We start from the raw sequence: 19,590 nt of genomic DNA, 5'->3' as shown, positions 1-19,590 counted from the left end.
TACTGAAAATTTATATTTTGGCTCCAAATTTAGAATCCATATTCGTGTAATGGGGGCATGGTGCCTTAGCGGTTAGTATGTTTGCCTCACGTCTCTAGGGTTGGGGGTTTGAATCCCGCCTCTGCCCTGTGCACGTGGAGCTTGCAAGCTCCCTCTGTGCTTCGGGGGCTTCTACCAGGTACTCTGGTTTTCTCCCCAGTCCAAAAACATGTGTTGTAGGCTGACTGGCAGTTCCAAATTGTCCATAGTGTGTGAATGTGTGTGAGATTGTGCCCTGCAATGTGTGCGACCTTGTGCTCTGAGTTGCCTGGGATAGGGCTCCAGGCTTCCCCGCAACCCTCTTTAGGATAAGCGGTCATATAATGGTGAAGCACTGGAGCTCTGATGCTGAAACAAGCAATTTTCATGACCACCAATTAGCAGCATGAAAGCAGCAAGCCTGAAAATACCACACACTCGCCCACACACTGTCAGTTTGTTAAGGGTTCAAAATGCCTTTGAAACTGAACTCAATGACATGACGTAGGTCAAGGCGCATGTTATGATTTCAGCATGCGTGGTCATAAACTTCCACTACTTGTTAGCCTTTTAAACAGTCACATAAATCATGTTACGATACCTACCATAATTATGCCACAGTACTGCTGAATTCTCAATTCTGATTGGTTAGAAGGTAGTGATTCATGTTCTATGACAGCAGCTCTGACAATAGGGTTGAGTGTAATTCAAATCGCAGATTACCATTTCTATAGTAACAACCCATTCACGGTATAGTGGATGCACCAAATAAACGGAATAAAAGCATATGTAATTGTTGATATGGTAAAGATTTCTGTGAGGAGACATATATTTAACATTAATGGAAGGAGTCTCCAGTGTCAGCTCCAATAGGAAGATGGTATAGGACGAAAATTTGAAAGACACCTACAAATACAGTAGCGGCAATGACGAACCGTAAAACAAAACATGCTAATGGAGAGGGAAAAAAACATCAAGAAATTACTCTGAAAAATGTTTCTGTTTATGTGACAACATTTTCTGCACAAGCCCAGATCACACCGGTTGATGAAGTAACAAAATGTAGAAATTTTCTTTAATCACAGGTCTATCGTTAGAGGCTCTTCATTGTATAATCTCGCAGGGAGAACGGTCTGTTATCGAAGATTTGATTGGGATCATCTCTTACAATGTGACTAGTCATAATCTTAAAAGACTGTGGAAATCGTACAGTGTAAAACTGCGATTTTGATGACTTCAAATCTCACACTCTGAGATTTTTATTAAAAATCTGTGACCCTGCCAGAACTCATCAGCTGTCTTTGGTCACAATGGCACTAAATCTCCACTGACGAGAACGTCATATTATATGAGTTCTAAGACCACTGATTTCAACTAATGACCAAAGATGCCTTTTACAACATGCAATTTTTTTGCCCGTGAAAGCAAAATCATGTAAGCTAAAAAAGCGTACCGTGTAAAGGTATCATAACTCATTACCTGGCATGGAAATAATAATAATTCAGTGAGGAAGTCAATTCCTCAGCACTGGGAACTCCTCAGGGAGCTAGCTGACTTTATTTGCACTTGAATGAATGGACTTCCTCTCATGCTGCAGATGCTCCTGGCCAGATGATGCTGATTCTGATGCGTCTCCTCCTCCCATCCATCCATCTCATTCTCTCCATCCTACCACTTCCTCCCAGAGAGAGAGAGAGAGAGAGAGAGAGAGAGAGAATTTCTCCTTGCTTCTTCATTCAGTCGCATGTGTGTGTGTCTGAGCTGTTGTGCTGGATGGATCCTGCAGTATAACAGATTTTTTTTTTTTTTTTTAATTTTGGCACAGATTTGGATTACAAATGCATTTGAGGGGAAAGAGATGATATGATGCACGTGCGTTTTAACAGCCAGTGCAGCATAAAGCTGTGCTATGGAAGAAGTCAGAAAACTAAAGCACAGCATTAGGAATGAACTCGGCGGTGCTCAGTGCTCACCAAGGATGAAGAGAAATTAAAATATACATCAATCTTAAAAAAAAAGCAAAAAAAAAAAAAAACTGCACGTGGATGAAGTTGCATGTTGCGAACAAGTGAAAGCAAGATAAGGAAGAAGAAAAAGAAGAAGAAGAAGTGATGAACTGGAGGATTGGATACCCTGAGCTGCAGATGCACAGATGCATGGAGAGATCGATGGATGGATACGTGCGTTGTTGTTGTTGTTGCTGTTGTTTCTTATGAGGATGGAGGCTTTTGTTGAAATGTTGTTTTCTTTGCAAAACCTCCCTCGACTTGCTTCAAAAGCGCTAAAGGTGGAGCAATGCAGGGAAGCCGAATGCGCGCATGCAGCATGAAACACTCCTCTCTAACAAAGTGGTGAATGTGTGTGTGTGTGTGTGTGTGTTTTAATACACTGCTCATTGAACAGTTCTTTTATTTCTCTGGCTGGATTTCTTGCTGTACTTCTGAAATAAGCGCGCGATCACCCAGGGGCTGGTGTGCGCGAGACTCCGCACCACTGATTGCTTTGTTTTTTTTTTTTTGGAAATATCCTTCGTTTCTTTTCTAATTATTCCTATCTAAATGGAAGTATTGGAGATCGAAGGCAGTGGTGAAAGGAGCAGACATGGTTCATGGGCGCAGTTTCCTTCACGGTGAGTCCTGAAATATTAAGGCACATCATCTATAATACATTTATTAAAGGATGATGTGACTTTGCTCTCCAAGTCTGTTTTAGATTCCTGTTTAAAACTTGTAGAACTTAATACTTCATGCATACCTGATCAACCTTAAGGTGCATGCATTATCCACTATTAACCTTACAGCTGAATGGAACATTGGAGATTGCATGGAAATTGCATGGAAATTACAAACTGCATTTACATTATAAGTGTTATTGGTATTGTTTATTATTTATTCTCATTACAGTTTTTGTACTGATAATAAATCAGTTAAAGAGTGTACTTTCTTTCAAAACAGGGCCACTATGGAAAAAAATTAATATACTCTTAACCATAGATTAATACTTTTAAGTAGATGTATTATAACAAGTACTGATTGATTAATCGATTGATTGATTGATTGACTGATTGATTGATTGATTCTTTTCTGAATTCTCTGCAGTTGTTGCAGGTCTCCTCATGGTTGGCTTGTCTGTTGCGACAAAAAAAGAAGCAGGTAATGCTGACTTTTTGGGGGGAAAAAACATTGCTTGATTTGTTTTTTAAATGAACTTATTAAAACACTCACTCTTAGCCTTCATTAGTTTTCTTTCATTTTCGTTGCTTTTAAAAGTTAGTTTCAAAAGCTTGTGTGAGATTTTGAAAGCCGTGACACTGCTGGGAATCATTATTTTATGCCGTTATTATCTATACTGGTGTAGAATTTTTACCATCATACCAATACTGTTGTATCATCATGCAAATAGTAGGATTTTCAGTGTTTACAATATCAACACTCAGTTTCATTAAACTGTTTGGTGACGGATGGTTTCAGGTGTCTCTGTATGAATGAAGTCTGATACACACAGTCTTTACAGTTCACTGTTTAGAAATGTTATCAAATGAGTTACTTCATGCTTTTCCTCCCTCTGTGCTGTGCTGTGCCTGTCAGTTATAGTGAAGGAGGCTTGGCCTCTGTGCCTGTCAGTTATAATGAAGGAGGCGTGGCCTCTGTGCCTGTCAGTTATAGTGAAGGAGGCGTGGCCTCCGTGCCTGTCAGTTATAGTGAAGGAGACGTGGCCTCTGTGCCTGTCAGTTATAGTGAAGGAGGTGTGGCCTCCGTGCCTGTCAGTTATAGTGAAGGAGGCGTGGCCTCTGTGCCTGTCAGTTATAGTGAAGGAGGTGTGGCCTCTGTGCTTCTCAATTATAGTGAAAGAGGTGTGGCCTCCGTGCCTGTCAGTTATAGTGAAGGAGGTGTGGCCTCTGTGCTTCTCAATTATGGTGAAAGAGGTGTGGCCTCCGTGCCTGTCAGTTATAGTGAAGGAGGTGTGGCCTCTGTGCTTCTCAATTATAGTGATAAGAGGTGTGGCCTCCGTGCCTGTCAGTTATAGTGAAGGAGGCGTGGCATCTGTGCCTATCAGTTATAGTGAAGGAGGCATGGCATCAGTGCCTGTCAGTTATAGTGATTGAGGAGTGGCGTCTGTATCTGTCCGTTATACTGAAGGAGGCGTGGCCTCCGTACCTGTCAGTTATAGTGAAGGAGGTGTGGCCTCTGTGTCTTTCAATTATAGAGAAAGAGTCATGTTCTCTGTCAGTTATAGTGAAAGAGTCATGTTCTCTGTCAGTTATAGTGAAAGAGTCGTGTTCTCTGTCAGTTATAGTGAAAGAGTCGTGTTCTCTGTCAGTTATAGAGAAAGTGGTGTGTGAATTTGAACTGCTTGCACAATACTAGATCACAATGTACTACGTAGAAATAGCTCTAAATTTCATTGTATCGAAACAAATTAATCAAATCATTTCTTGCTTTAAATCTATTTTCCATACAGATGTTTGATCATGGATCAGTATGATACTTCAAATGACAGAAGCAATATTTAGTCATTCTCTGTTGTCTGATATCTGATGTCCTTTTGCTGCTTTGTTCCAGTGAAAAACAACTCAGGGGTTCAACCAGCAGGACAGTGTGGAACGTGGGTGAAAAAACCAGAGGGAGGACTCTTCACATCCCCCAATTACCCCAACAAATACCCACCAGAGCGAGAGTGCATTTACGTCATTGAAGGTTTGCAAGACAGCACCACCTTCACAAAAAAATTTCTTTATTAGTCCTCTGTTGCTCACTTAGCAACGTTACGTTGCATTGACCAAGGTCATCTCATTACATTCTACAGCAATACAACTGTAGCATTTAAATGATATGCTTAATCTGTTCTTCTCACTGATGACCTAATGACCAGTGAGCTTTCATACACTGTTTTTTTAATAATGGTCTTTTCATGCTAATTAGAAAAAAAGAGCAGAGCACGTCAAGTTTTCATGCTTGAAAAAATAATTTTAGTATCAACTTTCCTCGCCATGGAAATCAATCCAAGACCTGCTCTCCATTAAAAAAGAGCCACTTCAGTAATCATGGCACATTCAGGTGGATTTGTTATCACTGCTTAGAAACTAAAATGAGACTATTTCATCTTTGGGCATATCATTTATTCTGTTTGTGTCTGGTTGTCTCAATATAATCCACTAATATGCCTGTTGAGCTGCGAAGCAATTATCGTGAGAACTAATTTCATATATGCTAATCAGGCTAAACAGGATAATCTTTCCTAGGAAATAATAAGATTTGAAATATTATTATTACAGGATCAGATTATAGATTAGATAGCATCCTATTTTGGAGGAATATGATATTTGCTTGATGATCTTTTCCTTCTGTTCTTCTCTTTTTTTTTTTATTTCTGAATTATTTACCCAGTAAGTTGCTGCATTTTTCATAATGCTTAATTTTAACCACATTATTGCTGATGCTGAAGAACTGGGACCTGTACAGTGCACATAGGATTACACATTCATTAAATATATGTAATTAAAAAGTGCCTCTTTCCTTTCTCAGTATTGATTCGAAATGAAATGATCTGACAACTTGAATGCGCGTCCACCTTACGTTTACGCTGTGTGTTTGCTTTTGCTGTTCCAGCTCCCCCGAGACAGTGCATTGATCTCTTCTTTGACGAGAAGTACTCAATAGAGCCTTCATGGGAATGTAAATTTGACCACATCGAAGTGCGTGACGGACCTTTTGGCTTTTCTCCAATAATCGGACGCTACTGTGGCCAGCAGAGCCCGCAGTACATCAGGTCAAGCGGCCGATACCTCTGGATAAAATTCGTAGCGGATGGTGAACTAGAAGCCATCGGATTTTCAGCAAACTACAACTTCACCACAGGTAAGGTTTACGATGTTTATGACTTTTTTCTCCAGCGACTGAATTTCAGTGATGGACAATTCATGATGAGTTTGTTCTTTTTGAAAGATTCTTTTGAGTAATTTGACTAACAAGCCTAATTAAATTATTTTTTTTAATATGTATACTAAAATTAGCTGAATCATGTAATTGAAGGAGACGTGGTAGCTGTGCATGTCAGTTTGATTGGAGGAAGTGTGGTCTATGTGCTAGTCAGCCCCAGGAAAGGAGGTGTGGCCTTTCTGCCTTTAAGTTACAGTAAAGAAAGTGTGTCGACCATACCTATGTATGTCCATACCTATATACCCAGTTAAGGAGGTGTGGCTTGTTAGTCTCAGTGAAGGAGGTATGACCTCTGCATTCGTCAGTCTCAGTGAAGGGCCAACCTCTGTATTGGTCAGTCTCAGTGAAGGGGGTGTGGCCTCTGTGTCAGTCTCAGTGAAGGGGGTGTGGCTCCTGTGTTATTCAGTCTCAGTAAAGAAGGTGTGGCCTCTGTTTTGGTCAGTCTCAGTAAGTGAAGGAGGTGTGGCCTCCATGTTGGTCAGTTTCAGTGAACGGGGTGTGGCTTCTGTGTTAGTCTCAGTGAAGGCAATGTGGCCTCTGTATTGGTCAGTCTCAGTGAAGGAGGTGTGGCCTCTGTTGTTCAGTCTCAGTGAAGGAGGTGTGGCCTCTGTGTTGTTCAGTCTCAGTGAAGGAGGTGTGGCCTCTGTATTGGTCAATCTCAGTGAAGGAGGTGTGGCATCTGTATTGGTCAGTCTCAGTGAAGGAGGTGTGGCCTCTGTATTGGTCAATCTCAGTGAAGGAGGTGTGGCATCTGTATTGGTCAGTCTCAGTGAAGGAGGTGTGGCCTCTGTATTGGTCAATCTCAGTGAAGGAGGTGTGGCATCTGTATTGGTCAGTCTCAGTGAAGGAGGTGTGGCCTCTGTATTGGTCAATCTCAGTGAAGGAGGTGTGGCCTCTGTATTGGTCAGTCTCAGTGAAGGAGGTTTGGCCTCCGTATTGGTCAATCTCAGTGAAGGAGGTGTGGCCTCTGTATTGGTCAGTCTCGGTGAAAGAGATGTGGCCTTTTGTCGGTCGGTCTCAGTGAAAGAGGTTTTGCCTGTGAATTTCAGCGAAGGAGGCGTGATCCATCATATTGTATAATAATGAATCATCATTTTGCAACTTCTATTATAATGTTAATATTCTATTGAGATGTGCATTATATTGTTTCAGCAGGAGAGATCCATATCCCTAGTCTAAACACCATTTAACTCCTTCAATTTCCATCATCCTCAGGGGGACACAAATCTTAAATATATTAGCTAGCCTAATGGGCAAGGAAAAGTTCCAGTGTGCTGTCCAGTCTCATCATTTGGGTGCCTGGAAAAATAACTGGCTAAAAAATGGTAGCTAACATATGTAACAGAATATGCCTAGCTAAGTGTGTTAATACAGACTAAGAGAAATGAATGAATTTATGAGCATTGTCCTCCACTAATTTCTAGTTTCTAGAACATTTTGTTCACGCTCTTGACAAGTCGTTGGCCAATGTTTAAGCTATGTAAATACAGTGTTCTGTTATCATATCGCATGCAAAAAATATTTGCTAGAGTTATATGACAGCTTTGTGACAGGTTCATCAGTGATTGCGCATACTTACTTGTTCCTGATTCTGAAAAGACTGTCATCCATGCACCACGATAATTAATCCACCTAGTAAAAAGTATTCTACTGTCAACCAGATTGCACCACCTGGTTGTGTGTAGTGCAGCAGGCGGTGGGATTGAAAATGAGTAGCATGCTATAATAGCAGCATTGCGGTACATCATGTGACCATGTTTAAGTACATAGCATAAGTACATAGCTGCATACCAAATGAAACCTTTTGTTTTGTGAAAGGCAAGAAGAAAGGGGTAGTGGGGGTTGGGGGTTGTTTTGTAATTATGGTTGTTAAACATACTTGCTTGGAAACTATGAATAAAAAACGTACAACATGGACAAAATAAAAATATAAAATATAAATATAAAATATAAAAATGCCCTCCTTACCTCTCTTTGGATTCTCTATCACTGGTCAAATTTGAAGCTGCATGAATGTCACATTTTTCAGTAGCTGACAATCAGACATGCTGATTCATGATGCTCATGATTCATTTATGAATCTCTTGTTCACCAGTCAGTAGCATAAGTTCAACTTAAATCAGGTGTGTGTGAGTAGTTATCTTCTATGAAACACTATCAATTCATATCTTGCTTAATGTGATGAATTAAATCTTGCATAGTTTCATTCTCTTACACATAAAAAGATTGAAAAGTATTGAATCACAGATATGAATCAATAATAGCTAGTGAATTCATCATTTACTTCTGCTGCTGCAGTTTGATAGCTATAATTGATGGATTCCCATAACTCCTTGATGTTAATGTCTTTAAAACACAGGCTCAGTTTTACAGCTCAGTTACTGATTCTTTACAACACACCAGGATTCTCTGGAGGCAGCTCAGTCGATATATTGGAGACAGACCTGATTTAAATTACTGTATGGACAAACCAGCATCACCTTAACAGTGTGTTTTATTTCTTTACCAGTGTAGTTAAACACATGCCAGAAACATGGCAGAAATATGAGAACAAATAATTGAAAAAAAATCATAGCATTAATCACATTCATGGATCACTGAAATTAAATTGAGCTTTTAAAGAATAGTTCAGAGAAAATGGAATTAATGACGCTAATGTAGATAACTAGGAGAAGAAGCCTATAATCTTCAGTTTAGCATTGTTCATGCTATCTGCTCTCAAGGTTCTGCCTTCTGAGATGCTTTTCTGCTCACCATGGTTGTAAAGAGTGGTTATTTGAGTTACTGTAGCCTTCTTCCTGTCTAGCAAGTCTCTTCTGACCTCACTTATCAACAAGGAGTTTAATAACCCGCATAACTGCCACTCACTAAATTTTTGTATTGTTTTGTTTTTTGCACCAAATTGTGTATAAAGGCTGTTATACATGAAATTCCAGGAGATCAGCAGTTTCTGGAATACTCAAACCATTCTGTCTGGCACCAAAAGTCACTGAGATCATGTTTTCTCCCCATTCTGAGGTTTGATGTGAACATTGACTGAAGCTCTTGACCTGTATCTTCATCTTCATTTACATAATTTGCTGCTGCCACATGATTGGCTGGTTGGCTGGTGTTCCCATTAAAGTGTTCAGGCAATGTATGTAGGAAAACACTTCACATAGTGAAATTTTCTACTACACATAGTTCTGAAAACTGCAGGATTTTCTGAACTGAAATATGTATCTCAATCACAAGCATTTAAAGTGTGGCTAGCCCCAAAAGTGAAGTCCAAACCCTGGGCCTCATTTATCAATCTTTTATTAAAGTTGTGTGTAAATGTTTGTGTAATCCAAACCGAACTTTAAAATTCCCACTGGATTTATAAAAGTTTCAGAAACACAGATTTTCTTCGTTCTCGTGTATGTATATTGACGAATGCCAATCCACTGTAGATTACCAAGCATGTGCATGGCACAGCTGATTTGTATTTGGTGACACCCACAAAATTCCATAACAGGCAAAGCTCACACAGCTGAAATTATGAGCGAAAAAATACAGACTTTCTCAGAGGTAGAAGTGAAGGTTATTTTGACTCACATCTACGCCAATAAAAAATATATATTATTTAACAGCTTTACAGAAAAGGTGAATTAGATAATGGTCCACAGCACACTAGGAAGTACACGACACATTGCAGCTTGGGACTGGATTGGTCACTTAGTCACAGCTCTAATAAAGCGTTAAAAGAAGATGCTGTGGTAAACAGTCCAGACTTATACATCTCCTGAGCACTCCTTTTATACAGAGGCCTTATTAATAGAATGACTGGTCTTATTTGTCTTAATTTATAGATTTATGTTGATTTATAGGTTTATGTTATGTTGCTTTGTTTCTTTTTTTCATATTTTATATTTCTTTAATTAATATCATTACTATGAAACATCTTTGTTTCACAAAAGTTAAATTTGTAATAGTTAAATATATAAAAGTGCAGTAATCACGATTTATATGTGAAGCCAATCAATCAAGGTTTATATTAGTTAGATTTCTTGTGCGTAAATTTACACACATTCAGGAGCACTAGTAGGATATGAACAGTTTTTTCCCCAAATTACAGGATTTTCATGAATACCGAATTTCTTGTGTATATGCTGATCATACAAATGATTTACGAATAAATCTGTTCATGTCGAGATGGATAAATGAGGCCCATTGTCAGTGTGGCCTGTATACAGTGTAAGCAACAGCACATGTGCATCACTAGTAAATTTGACAGCTAGTACTTAGATGGTTTATAGTCAGACTCTATTAGGCTTATATTCAGTTCACTATGACACATAACCAATAAGGTGATTAAAGCATAAAATCCACTATGTGAGGAAAGTACACATATCTCGCAAGCTAGAAGCTAACGCCTTTAAGCAGACAGATTATGTTCATTTGTTAAACTGACTACTTACATGTATTTACTTAATGTGATCCCTGCAAAAAGCCCAGGCAAGTATCAAAAGCTAATAAAAGCAAAAAGTGTATTATAGGCAGAAATAATTATTTGCCAGAATTCAGCAGCAGCAACATCCAATGGGTTTCCCCAGGCTGCTTTACATATGCCACATTTTGCCAGGAGAAATATAGTTTTACTATCTCAGTCAGTAAACAATTAATTAATTGTTAAATAAATTAAATTCAGTATTTTTCTATGAACATGACAAATAGTTATGTGCCATAATCACTTATATTGCAAAATTCAACAGAGGTTGAATTCTCAGGTAAGCAGAATTTGTGCTCCAGAATTTGTTACCCCTATTTGGAAGAAATGGTAAAGATGGCTGTCTTCTAAGGGTATGGGTTGTTGACATTATGTAAAGGAACACTGCCTGTGTCCTCATTTATGAAATGCATTATCAAGATAAAATTGTAAAATTGTAAAGAACTTGGCTGTCGTTATGAAGATTTAATATCAACTCATGACTTGTGATTTTTTTTCACAGCTCATGGCTTGTTTATTAATATTGCATATCTCTTGTGGTGGAAGAGTGATATGGATTCTGAAGGTTTTGTCCTCAAGCTCGAGTATAGAGGGATGAATTTGTGACTGAGATGACAGATTAGGCTGGCAATTCAGTCACACTGCACAAATGACCTTCATTACTGACCTTTATAATTGACTTCAATTAGAGATGAGTACAAGTGACTAATCTGTCACTATTAATATGAGTCATTTCTATGACAAAAGCTTTTGAGTATGAGTTGTTTGAATACGAATCATTTTTGAATGAGCTGTTTGAATATGAAGAGTCTCCTAAAATAAATAGTTTGGGTTTGAATCAATGTTTAACTAGGAGTTGTTTAAATATGAACCCTTTTTTGGATATGAGTTGCTTGAATTGAATCATTTTTGAATGAGCTGTTTGAATAGGTCTCTCTTTCTACTATACATGGTTTGGATATGAAACAATGTTTATTTATTTATTTATATATATTTTTTGAATGAGTTATCTGAATATAAATAGTTTTTGAATGTGAATTGGTTGAATGTGAGTCACTTATAATATTAATGGCTTATATATAAATTTAGAAATGAATTTGAATTAACTATGAGTTGGTCAAATATGACCAAACTATGTAAAATAATGTAATATGTAATTCAAACAAAATATGACTTGTTTGAATTGTTGAATATGAGTTAAAGATAAGTATAAACCACGTAAGGTTATAGACATTATTATTATTTTGTACACTTTTATATGAAATGAATTTGTGGGAGAACTCGAGTGTTCCAGGCCTCCTCGCCCAACATCAGTGCCTGACCTCACTAAGAATCTTGTGACAAGACTGAATGGACAAATCTCCACAACCATGCTTTAAAATCTAGTGGAAAACCTTCCCAGGAAAGTGTAGGTTATTATAACAGCAAAGAGGGGACTAAATCTGGAATGGGATGTTCAGCGAGCACGTATGGGTGTGATTGTCAGGTGTCCAAATACTTTGGGCCATATAGTGTAAGTGGATTGGCTACACTAAATTGCCCCTAGTTGTGATTATGTGCGTGTGTGTGTGTGTGTGTGTGTGTGTGTGTGTGGTGACCAGGATAAAGTGATTACTGAATATGAATGAATGAATGGTGCACCGTGCTTTTCTCTACCTCTTCAACTCTTAACTCATTTTTACTCATCCCCGCAACTCTTTAGTCATTAACATTATATTCATAACACCAACCCACAATGTTTATTAATATTTATCAGTTGACTTGTGTAATCTTAGAATTATGCTTGGTCTGTCTGACGCAGAATGTACTGAAGAAGATGTACAGAAGGCTCAACTGTGATGGTGGCAAGTTTTTTTTTTTTTTTTTTTTACTACAGGGTGTCCCAAAAGTCTCCATACACAGGGGAAATTAACACAAAAAGACCACAGTTAGTTTATATTATATATTTTTATAGGCTATTATTCAGATAGCCTTTAAGAATGCCTTTGACAAAAGAAGAATGTATTGAAATCATTCTCATGGCTGGATCGGGAAGCTGTCGCAAGGTCACGATGGACTTTAACAGGAAACTTGGAAAGCACATCACACACGACACTGTTGCCAAACTTATTAACAAATTCAAAAAGACTGGAAGTGTTGCGGACCAACCGAGAAGTGGACGTCCACGAACATCCACTGATGAAGGCACAACCGACGTGGTGCTGGTATATATAGTCCCCTATGTATGGAGACTTTTGGGACACCCTGTACATTTTAATAGTATCTGTAGGACTCAGGAGTCAGCCAGGTAGCTTTAATGTACTCAGGTAAATTAGTTATTTCAATGTCACGAAAGCCTGAGATAAAAATCAGCTTCGTGTAGTCATATTAACCTGCATTTTCAATGCTGTCCTGAGAGAAATGGGCTGTGCTGTGAGTAGAAGAGTATTTTCTGCAGTAGGATTGCAGTCTCTTTTCACTTATCCTGTTGAGTTGATTCTGAATTTGCTAGTTAGCATTCGAGCACAAGAAAACTTCACTTGAGTTTTGTGCTGTATGTTGATTAGCCGCCATGAGCCAATCACAGTGATTATGCAAATTAATCTTTTGCCTGACTTACAGTATGTAAAAATAAGGGTTCTTGTCCCCACTGAACTGAAGAACCCATCATATTTTACTTTTCTTCCAGGTTTGCAGGGGTTTGCTTGGGCAGGTAGGAACTCAGCAAATGTACTCAGCTGCAGACCAGAACAGCTGATCCGAGACTGTACGAGATGGTCTCATTCTGCTTCAGAAGCAAAATCTACCATGGTTAGACTGCACTCAGAAAGCGATTTGACCCTAAATCCACCCAATAAAAGGAAGTGAACCAAACATACTGTGTACTGTGTGCCAGTAACATTTTTATTTAGTTGCAGATGCAAGCTGCTAATGTGACCTGCAAGGCTCAAGGGTAGAGAAAAGTTCTGTAGAAAGATGATTAAGGATATCTGGACCAAAACAAGAAAAAGAAAACAAATACTGAATATGGTATGCAAAATGTTTCACACTAATCAGTTTTTTACTCTTTAATTACCGTATGTGCAGTCTGAAACCAAACTGAATTGCAGACAAATCAAAAATATCCATTTCGCTCAGGTTTGACACCACCAACAAATAGAATAATACGTGTGAAATTGCCCTGAAAAACAGAACATTTTCTGAAAAACAGCACATTTTCACACTATAGCCCCTTTAAGATCAACTCACTGATTCTCTCACACTGCGGCATTATCTGGCCCACATCCAAACCTCACCTGGAGGTTCTCTTCTGTTTTAGGAAATTTCTCTTAAAAGGCAAACCAAGGAGAAATCAACAGAGCTGCTAACCTTAACAAATTTTACATTAACATCACTTTAATATCTGCATTTTGACATCGTACACTAGGATGAGGTATTACTCAAAAAAGAGCAATCTTCCTTTTTTCCCTATAGTAAAAACGGCATATGAGCCAATCAGTGTATGAATCTGTAATGACTGACATTTGCGTAGGTGTTTTGAACTCTATGATATTAGCTGACATGCCTAGAAGCCCCGCTTCTTCCCCCATTGCACATTAGTAATCTTTTGGCAGGTGCTGTCATCTCGACTCGATTCTCCCGCTTGAATGATGCACTGACACGAAGAACATGAGACAAGCATATTTGTAACAGGACTGTATTGAAAATGGACTGTCTTATGTTGTTTTTTTTACTGTTTATTTTTTACTGCCTTTCCTTGCTTTGGGCAGGACTATGCATTATTCAACTATGGGGGTTAGCATAACTGAATCAGGCTAAAAATCCAAATCAGGCTAAAAATCCTTTAGCAGACACCCAGGATATAGCATATATTTCCAAACTGAGCCCTCAGGTCCTCTTCATTCCAGTTTTGGGCTACTTATTACTTTCGTTAGCTAGGAAGAGGTGGACATCATTCCTCCTGTAGGAGTGCCGCTAAGTATCTTCAGCGCAGCATTGCAAAAGCCATGATTCAGTACATCATTCTCTTCTGGTCCTGATTTTCCTTCATCTGCTCTCCCATCTGTGTTAGCATGTGTTATTGCAGGCTGGAGAGCAGCAGATGTGCTGTGTGCTCTGTTTGCTGAGGAACACCAACTGAAGTCGTAGACTTTCATCTCACTAATTATGGAAATCCAATGCCATAGATATTCATTATAAAGACCAGTGATGCTGCTTTTTTCCCCTGGTAAGCTGGACCTGGAGACTGTGTGTCCCTCAGACTGAGCAAACTGTACGTGCTTGGAAACAAAATGTCATCGTGACCTGCAGTACAGGAGGAAAATACATAAGCATCGAGACACGATCTCAACCAGCAGTCTGAGTGCACTATCACGGACTATCACGTCTTCATTGCAACAGTAACATACCTCTAATCCATTTTGTCAGATTATGTTTTATACATCAAAGCAGTGACTTAAAGCAGTGGGGTCAATATCATATAATACACTGAAGAACCTATTGAGTGATTTGACATTGTGTGTTAGTCATTAATACATGGCAATTATTAACGCTAACAGGATATTCAGATAGATTTCTATTTCACACAGAGATTTGTCACTCAGTTAAATAATGGATATGTGCTAAATAATGTAAAATTATGGTGCAATTTTTTGTGCCAATGTGTAATTTGCTGGTTAATTCTGCCATGTTGCTATTTTGGTTGGGTGCAAGCCAATTTTTTCACGTTTGTGTTAGTTGCTGTTTGCATGATCTTAAATTAATAATAAAAAATCTGTGGCCATATTTTCTAACCTATTTTGGTCCAAAAACATGTATGCGTTAAACTGCTGAGACCCCTCTGTGCTCCCTGCACCACTGGTCACAAAAGAGACCAAAAATATACAAGGTACCAATATTTTGTTTTTGCGTGTGCCATTAATCACAAAAATGTTGCAGTTGATACTGGATTCAGAGAGTGATGGTTGTGTCAGATGAGAAAGAGAACATCCCGACTTTATTACTCCTCCTGTTCCTCTCACAGAGATAAAGTGATGCAAGTAGACAAGATCTGGCTGCCTTAATAAAATGGAGAGCTGCTCACTTCGTTCTCCATTACTCGCCTCAGTGGCTATTGGAAGACTCTCCTCAGTGGTAAACAAACCAGTTGGTGGTAAACAACAACATCAAAAATAACAAAGCAGAATACTGTAACAGTTTCTCTGCAGCAAGCACTAGAAAAGAAGTCATTGCTAAGAAAGTGAAAGAAATAAAGTCATTGCTAAGAAAGTGAAAGAAATAAAGAAATAAAGTTAGAAAGCTCCATGAACGTTAGTTAGAAGGTTCAAAATACTAAGTAAGTAAGACAGCTGTCTTCCATATATCAGAAAATAACAGACTCAGATCCAACTTGATTTGTCCTTCACCTTCTTTATTATTATCTCATACACTGATCAGCCATTACATTCAAACCACCTGCCTAATATTGTGTAGGCCTACCTTGTGCCGCCAAAACAGCTCTGACCCATCAAGGCATGGACTCCATAAGACCTCTCAAGGTGTGCTGTGGTATCTGGCACCAAGACGTTAGCAGCAGATCCTTTAAGTCCTGTAAGTTGCGAGGAGGGGGCCTCCATGGATCAGACTTGTTCATCCAGCACATCCAAAAGATCGGATTGAGATCTGGGGAATTTGAAGGCCACATCAACCCCTTGAACTCTCTGTGATGTTCCTCAAACCATTCCTGAACAATTTTTGCAGTGTGGCAGGGCACATTATCCTGCTGAAAGAGGCCACTGTCATTAGGTAATACCATTGCCATTAAGGAGTATACTTGGCCTGCAATGTTTACCCCAAGACTTTTTTTTGTTTGTTTTTAAACATTTAGCAGACACCCTTTCCTGCGCAACTTATATTAATTTCCTTTATACATATGAGGGCCTTGCTCGAGGGCCCAGCAGTAGCAGGTCAGCAGTCCTGGGATTTGAGCTTACGACCATCTGGTTAGAAGGCTAACATCTTAAACACTGTGCTAGGTGACTCAAGTGTTTTGTGTTACAATACTGTGTTAGGGGTAAGCATTGGGGGTGATGGTGCTGATGATGATGATATCAAAACCAAAAGGGTAAAAAAAAAAGGACACAAAAATGATTTAAATGATATGTGTTAACATATAGTACATATTGCAGCATACAGACAGTTTAATCCATAGCATTCACCACTTGCTATTGATTTTTACAGTCTTGACTGTTTTAGTATGCAGCCAGCACTACCCTGCAACAGCTAAATCACTGGTTCCCACCATAAATTCATCCATCTCAGCTGCTCTTAACCTAAATGAAGAATGGCTGCTGTAAGCATAAAGACAGTCTCGGATTCACAGTATGTTTACACTGAACATCCTTTCAACACACTTAGTACCGTTTGGCTTTACTCGTCTACACCTAAATACTGTAATGATTTATAATCTCACTATGTGGTGTTACTCAGAAGAGGAGGTTCCCTTTTGGTTCTATTTCTTTTCACGGTTTTCTCTTTGTATTGTCATTGTCTCTGAGGGTTTTACCTTGTCAGTGTTGCTTCTGGCTTGCTCGTTGGGGATCTATGTACAGTACTGTGCAAAAGTCTTTGGCGCCCTATTTTTTTAGTACAAACTTTGTTATAGATTTTTATTTTATCACTTCTACATTATTATTACTGTAAAGTAAAGTATTACGTCAATACAAAAACATTTTAGATTTCCAAACATTAGCTTTCCAGCACAAAATTAAATGTGGAATTAAATGAAGGCCGCTGGGTTTTGCTGCAAAAATAAGAAGCAAGTGCAACAGTCAAAGTCTCCAGAAGAACTGTGGCTGGTTCTGCAAGATGCTCAGTAAAACTTACAGCTCATTTCCTTATAAAACTGCACAAATTGTACCTGAGACTACGTTTTTTTTAAAGCAAAGGGTCATCACACCAAATATTGACTTTGCTTCCTTTATTACTGTTAATGCTCTTTATAAAATTGTTTAAGGTAGAAACATTTTTGAAGGCATCTTTGCTCTACAGCATTTCTTTGCATGTGACTTTGGCCCAGTACTATAAATCTAGATCTGGATTTCTGTAAAGCTGCTGTGTGACAATGTCTGTTGTTAAAATTGAACTGAAATAAGTGTAACTCATGGACCTCACTGTTTATTTTGTTGTCCACTGCCTAGATATACAGTATGAGGGTATGGGCAATGAATAACCAGGTAAACTTAAAATTTCTAGTGACAAAATATATGTTGAAAAAAAATGTAGCAGGGAAGAACATGGCCAACATGAACAAGTAAAAATTATTTTAGTCTTTACAAATACACTTAAATGAGAGTGAAAAATATCCATGCTTAAAACTATTCTTACAAGTGCATTTTTTAATTCCGTTAAGTACGTTGCCCAGTGAAGGAAGTACACTATTGTCCACTTCAGCTGCTCACTATACTACTCACAGCTGCATTCATGTTCTTAAGCACCTCATGCAAAGTGCAAAAGATTATGATCATCCATAAAGGTAATCCCCAGCACTCAGATCAAGAGGATCAGGAAAAGCTAAAAATAATCCCCTTCCCCATAATCTGACTCGTTGATGGAATGAAGCCTTTTAATCTCATAATTTGCAAATTGGGAATAGGGAATAGTGTTGGAGGTAAATCAGTGATATTGCTGTTGGAGACAGAGATGGTTTATGGCCTTATGACTCCTCTGGGGCTTCACACCACTCCATGTTATTGAGGCTGCTGATGGAAAATTGAAAATTGAAGGAATGAAGCTTCATCTCATTCCAGTGTGATTGGGGAGGAGATCGAAGGGGACTATTTTGGTTTTGCGAGCTTCTATAAATTCTCCGGGAATAGATAAAGTCTCAAAGTCAGCTGAGACGAATAGTTTTGGAAGATGAAGAAGGTAGACTGAGTTTAAGACTGAGATGCTAGATTTCATTCCATCAAAAGCATCATGGATTGTTCATTTTTTTTTTTTTTCGCTTCTTTCAACACACATAAAGCCAGGCAAATGAATCTTTTCAAACTGCTGCTCATTTTCTCATTGGAGGAAAGCACTCTCTGCTCTCTTCCACATACAGGAGCTCACAGAGGCCAAAGAATGGCTAGTGTTGCTGTGACTGAGTGACTGACAGGGAAGAGAGTATGCCATCCCTCCCACCCAGAGAGCACAGCTAATTTTGTCCTCTTGGCTTCCGGCCACGGATGGCTGTGGCATCATCTAGATTTGAATTTGCGATCTCCTGACAAAAGGCGAGCGCTTTTCTGTTGCACCACATTGGTAGCCAAGTTGTGTATTTTTTACAACTTTAGTTGTATCTTATTTGTATAATTTAAAATATGATTTGCAACAAATTTTGAATCTGGTCATAAAGAGGACAGAAAAGCAAACTGTGCAAGCTGTGTGTGTAGTACACTAGCTACTTTTAGTGTGAGTACTGTGCATACATTAGGGAATGTCACTGAGATGCAGTGCACAACTACAACCAGGATTTTGTGTCAGAAGTGCCAAAAAATAAAGTGCACAAGTGAGCTAGACACATTTTGGCACAAACCTTTTAGCACAGGGCTTTTTTTTTTGGCGCAAGTTATCATACTGCAACACTGCCAATGCAGGCTAGAAACAAAAGGTTTAGGTGGCCTTTTTAGGTTTCTGAAATGCCATTTGAGAGAGAACACTGCTACACTGCTGAATGCTAGAGATCTTTACAGAGTGCCATTTAACGCTTTCACACCAAAAGAATTCTCACCAAGAGAATGTACCAAAGAGGTTCATGTAGAATAGCAATACATGGCTATTGTAGTCTACATTGTGCAGCACAATGTTTATAACAATGTATTATATTAATACATAGCTAGATTGTAAACCATGGTAAAATTAAGGAGGTTATCCCAGTATCATAATGTAATATATTGCAGCGTTCGCTAGAAATGTAGTACCAGTCGTGTTCTAGATCACTCTGGGTCTTTATTGAAGAACTTACAGCTTAGCTTAAAACTAGCAGGGTTACTGTTTTGGCCATAACACACGCCTTACAAGAAGAAAAGTGTCACTCTCTTTTTCCCTGTGCCTCAACCCATGCTTCCCCCACACCAAGAGAAAAGACAAAAAAAAAGAACTCCCTTCCTCCCACATAACCCCACTCCCCAACATACAGTGGTTACGAACCAGAAACATTACTCT

At 38.7% G+C, this 19,590-nt stretch overlaps 1 protein-coding gene across 1 annotated transcript in view; it reads left to right on the top strand.

Annotated features, from left to right (window-relative positions):
• The first annotated feature begins 1,726 nt into the window (after positions 1-1,726).
• The window catches only part of neto1l (neuropilin (NRP) and tolloid (TLL)-like 1, like), a 101,637-nt gene continuing 83,773 nt past the window's right edge, over positions 1,727-19,590 (top strand). The window contains exons 1-4 of the mRNA XM_026937887.3: positions 1,727-2,647; positions 3,117-3,170; positions 4,581-4,715; positions 5,628-5,876. Coding sequence (XP_026793688.1) covers positions 2,620-2,647; positions 3,117-3,170; positions 4,581-4,715; positions 5,628-5,876 — 466 coding nt within the window. The 5' untranslated portion in view covers positions 1,727-2,619. The remainder of the gene's footprint in view (positions 2,648-3,116; positions 3,171-4,580; positions 4,716-5,627; positions 5,877-19,590) is intronic.

This window comes from Pangasianodon hypophthalmus, chromosome 22, assembly GCF_027358585.1.
Source record: "Pangasianodon hypophthalmus isolate fPanHyp1 chromosome 22, fPanHyp1.pri, whole genome shotgun sequence".
Classification (NCBI taxonomy): Eukaryota; Metazoa; Chordata; class Actinopteri; order Siluriformes; family Pangasiidae; genus Pangasianodon; species Pangasianodon hypophthalmus.
Note: the sequence above shows the minus strand (reverse complement) of the source record. Positions and strands in the feature narration are given on the sequence as shown.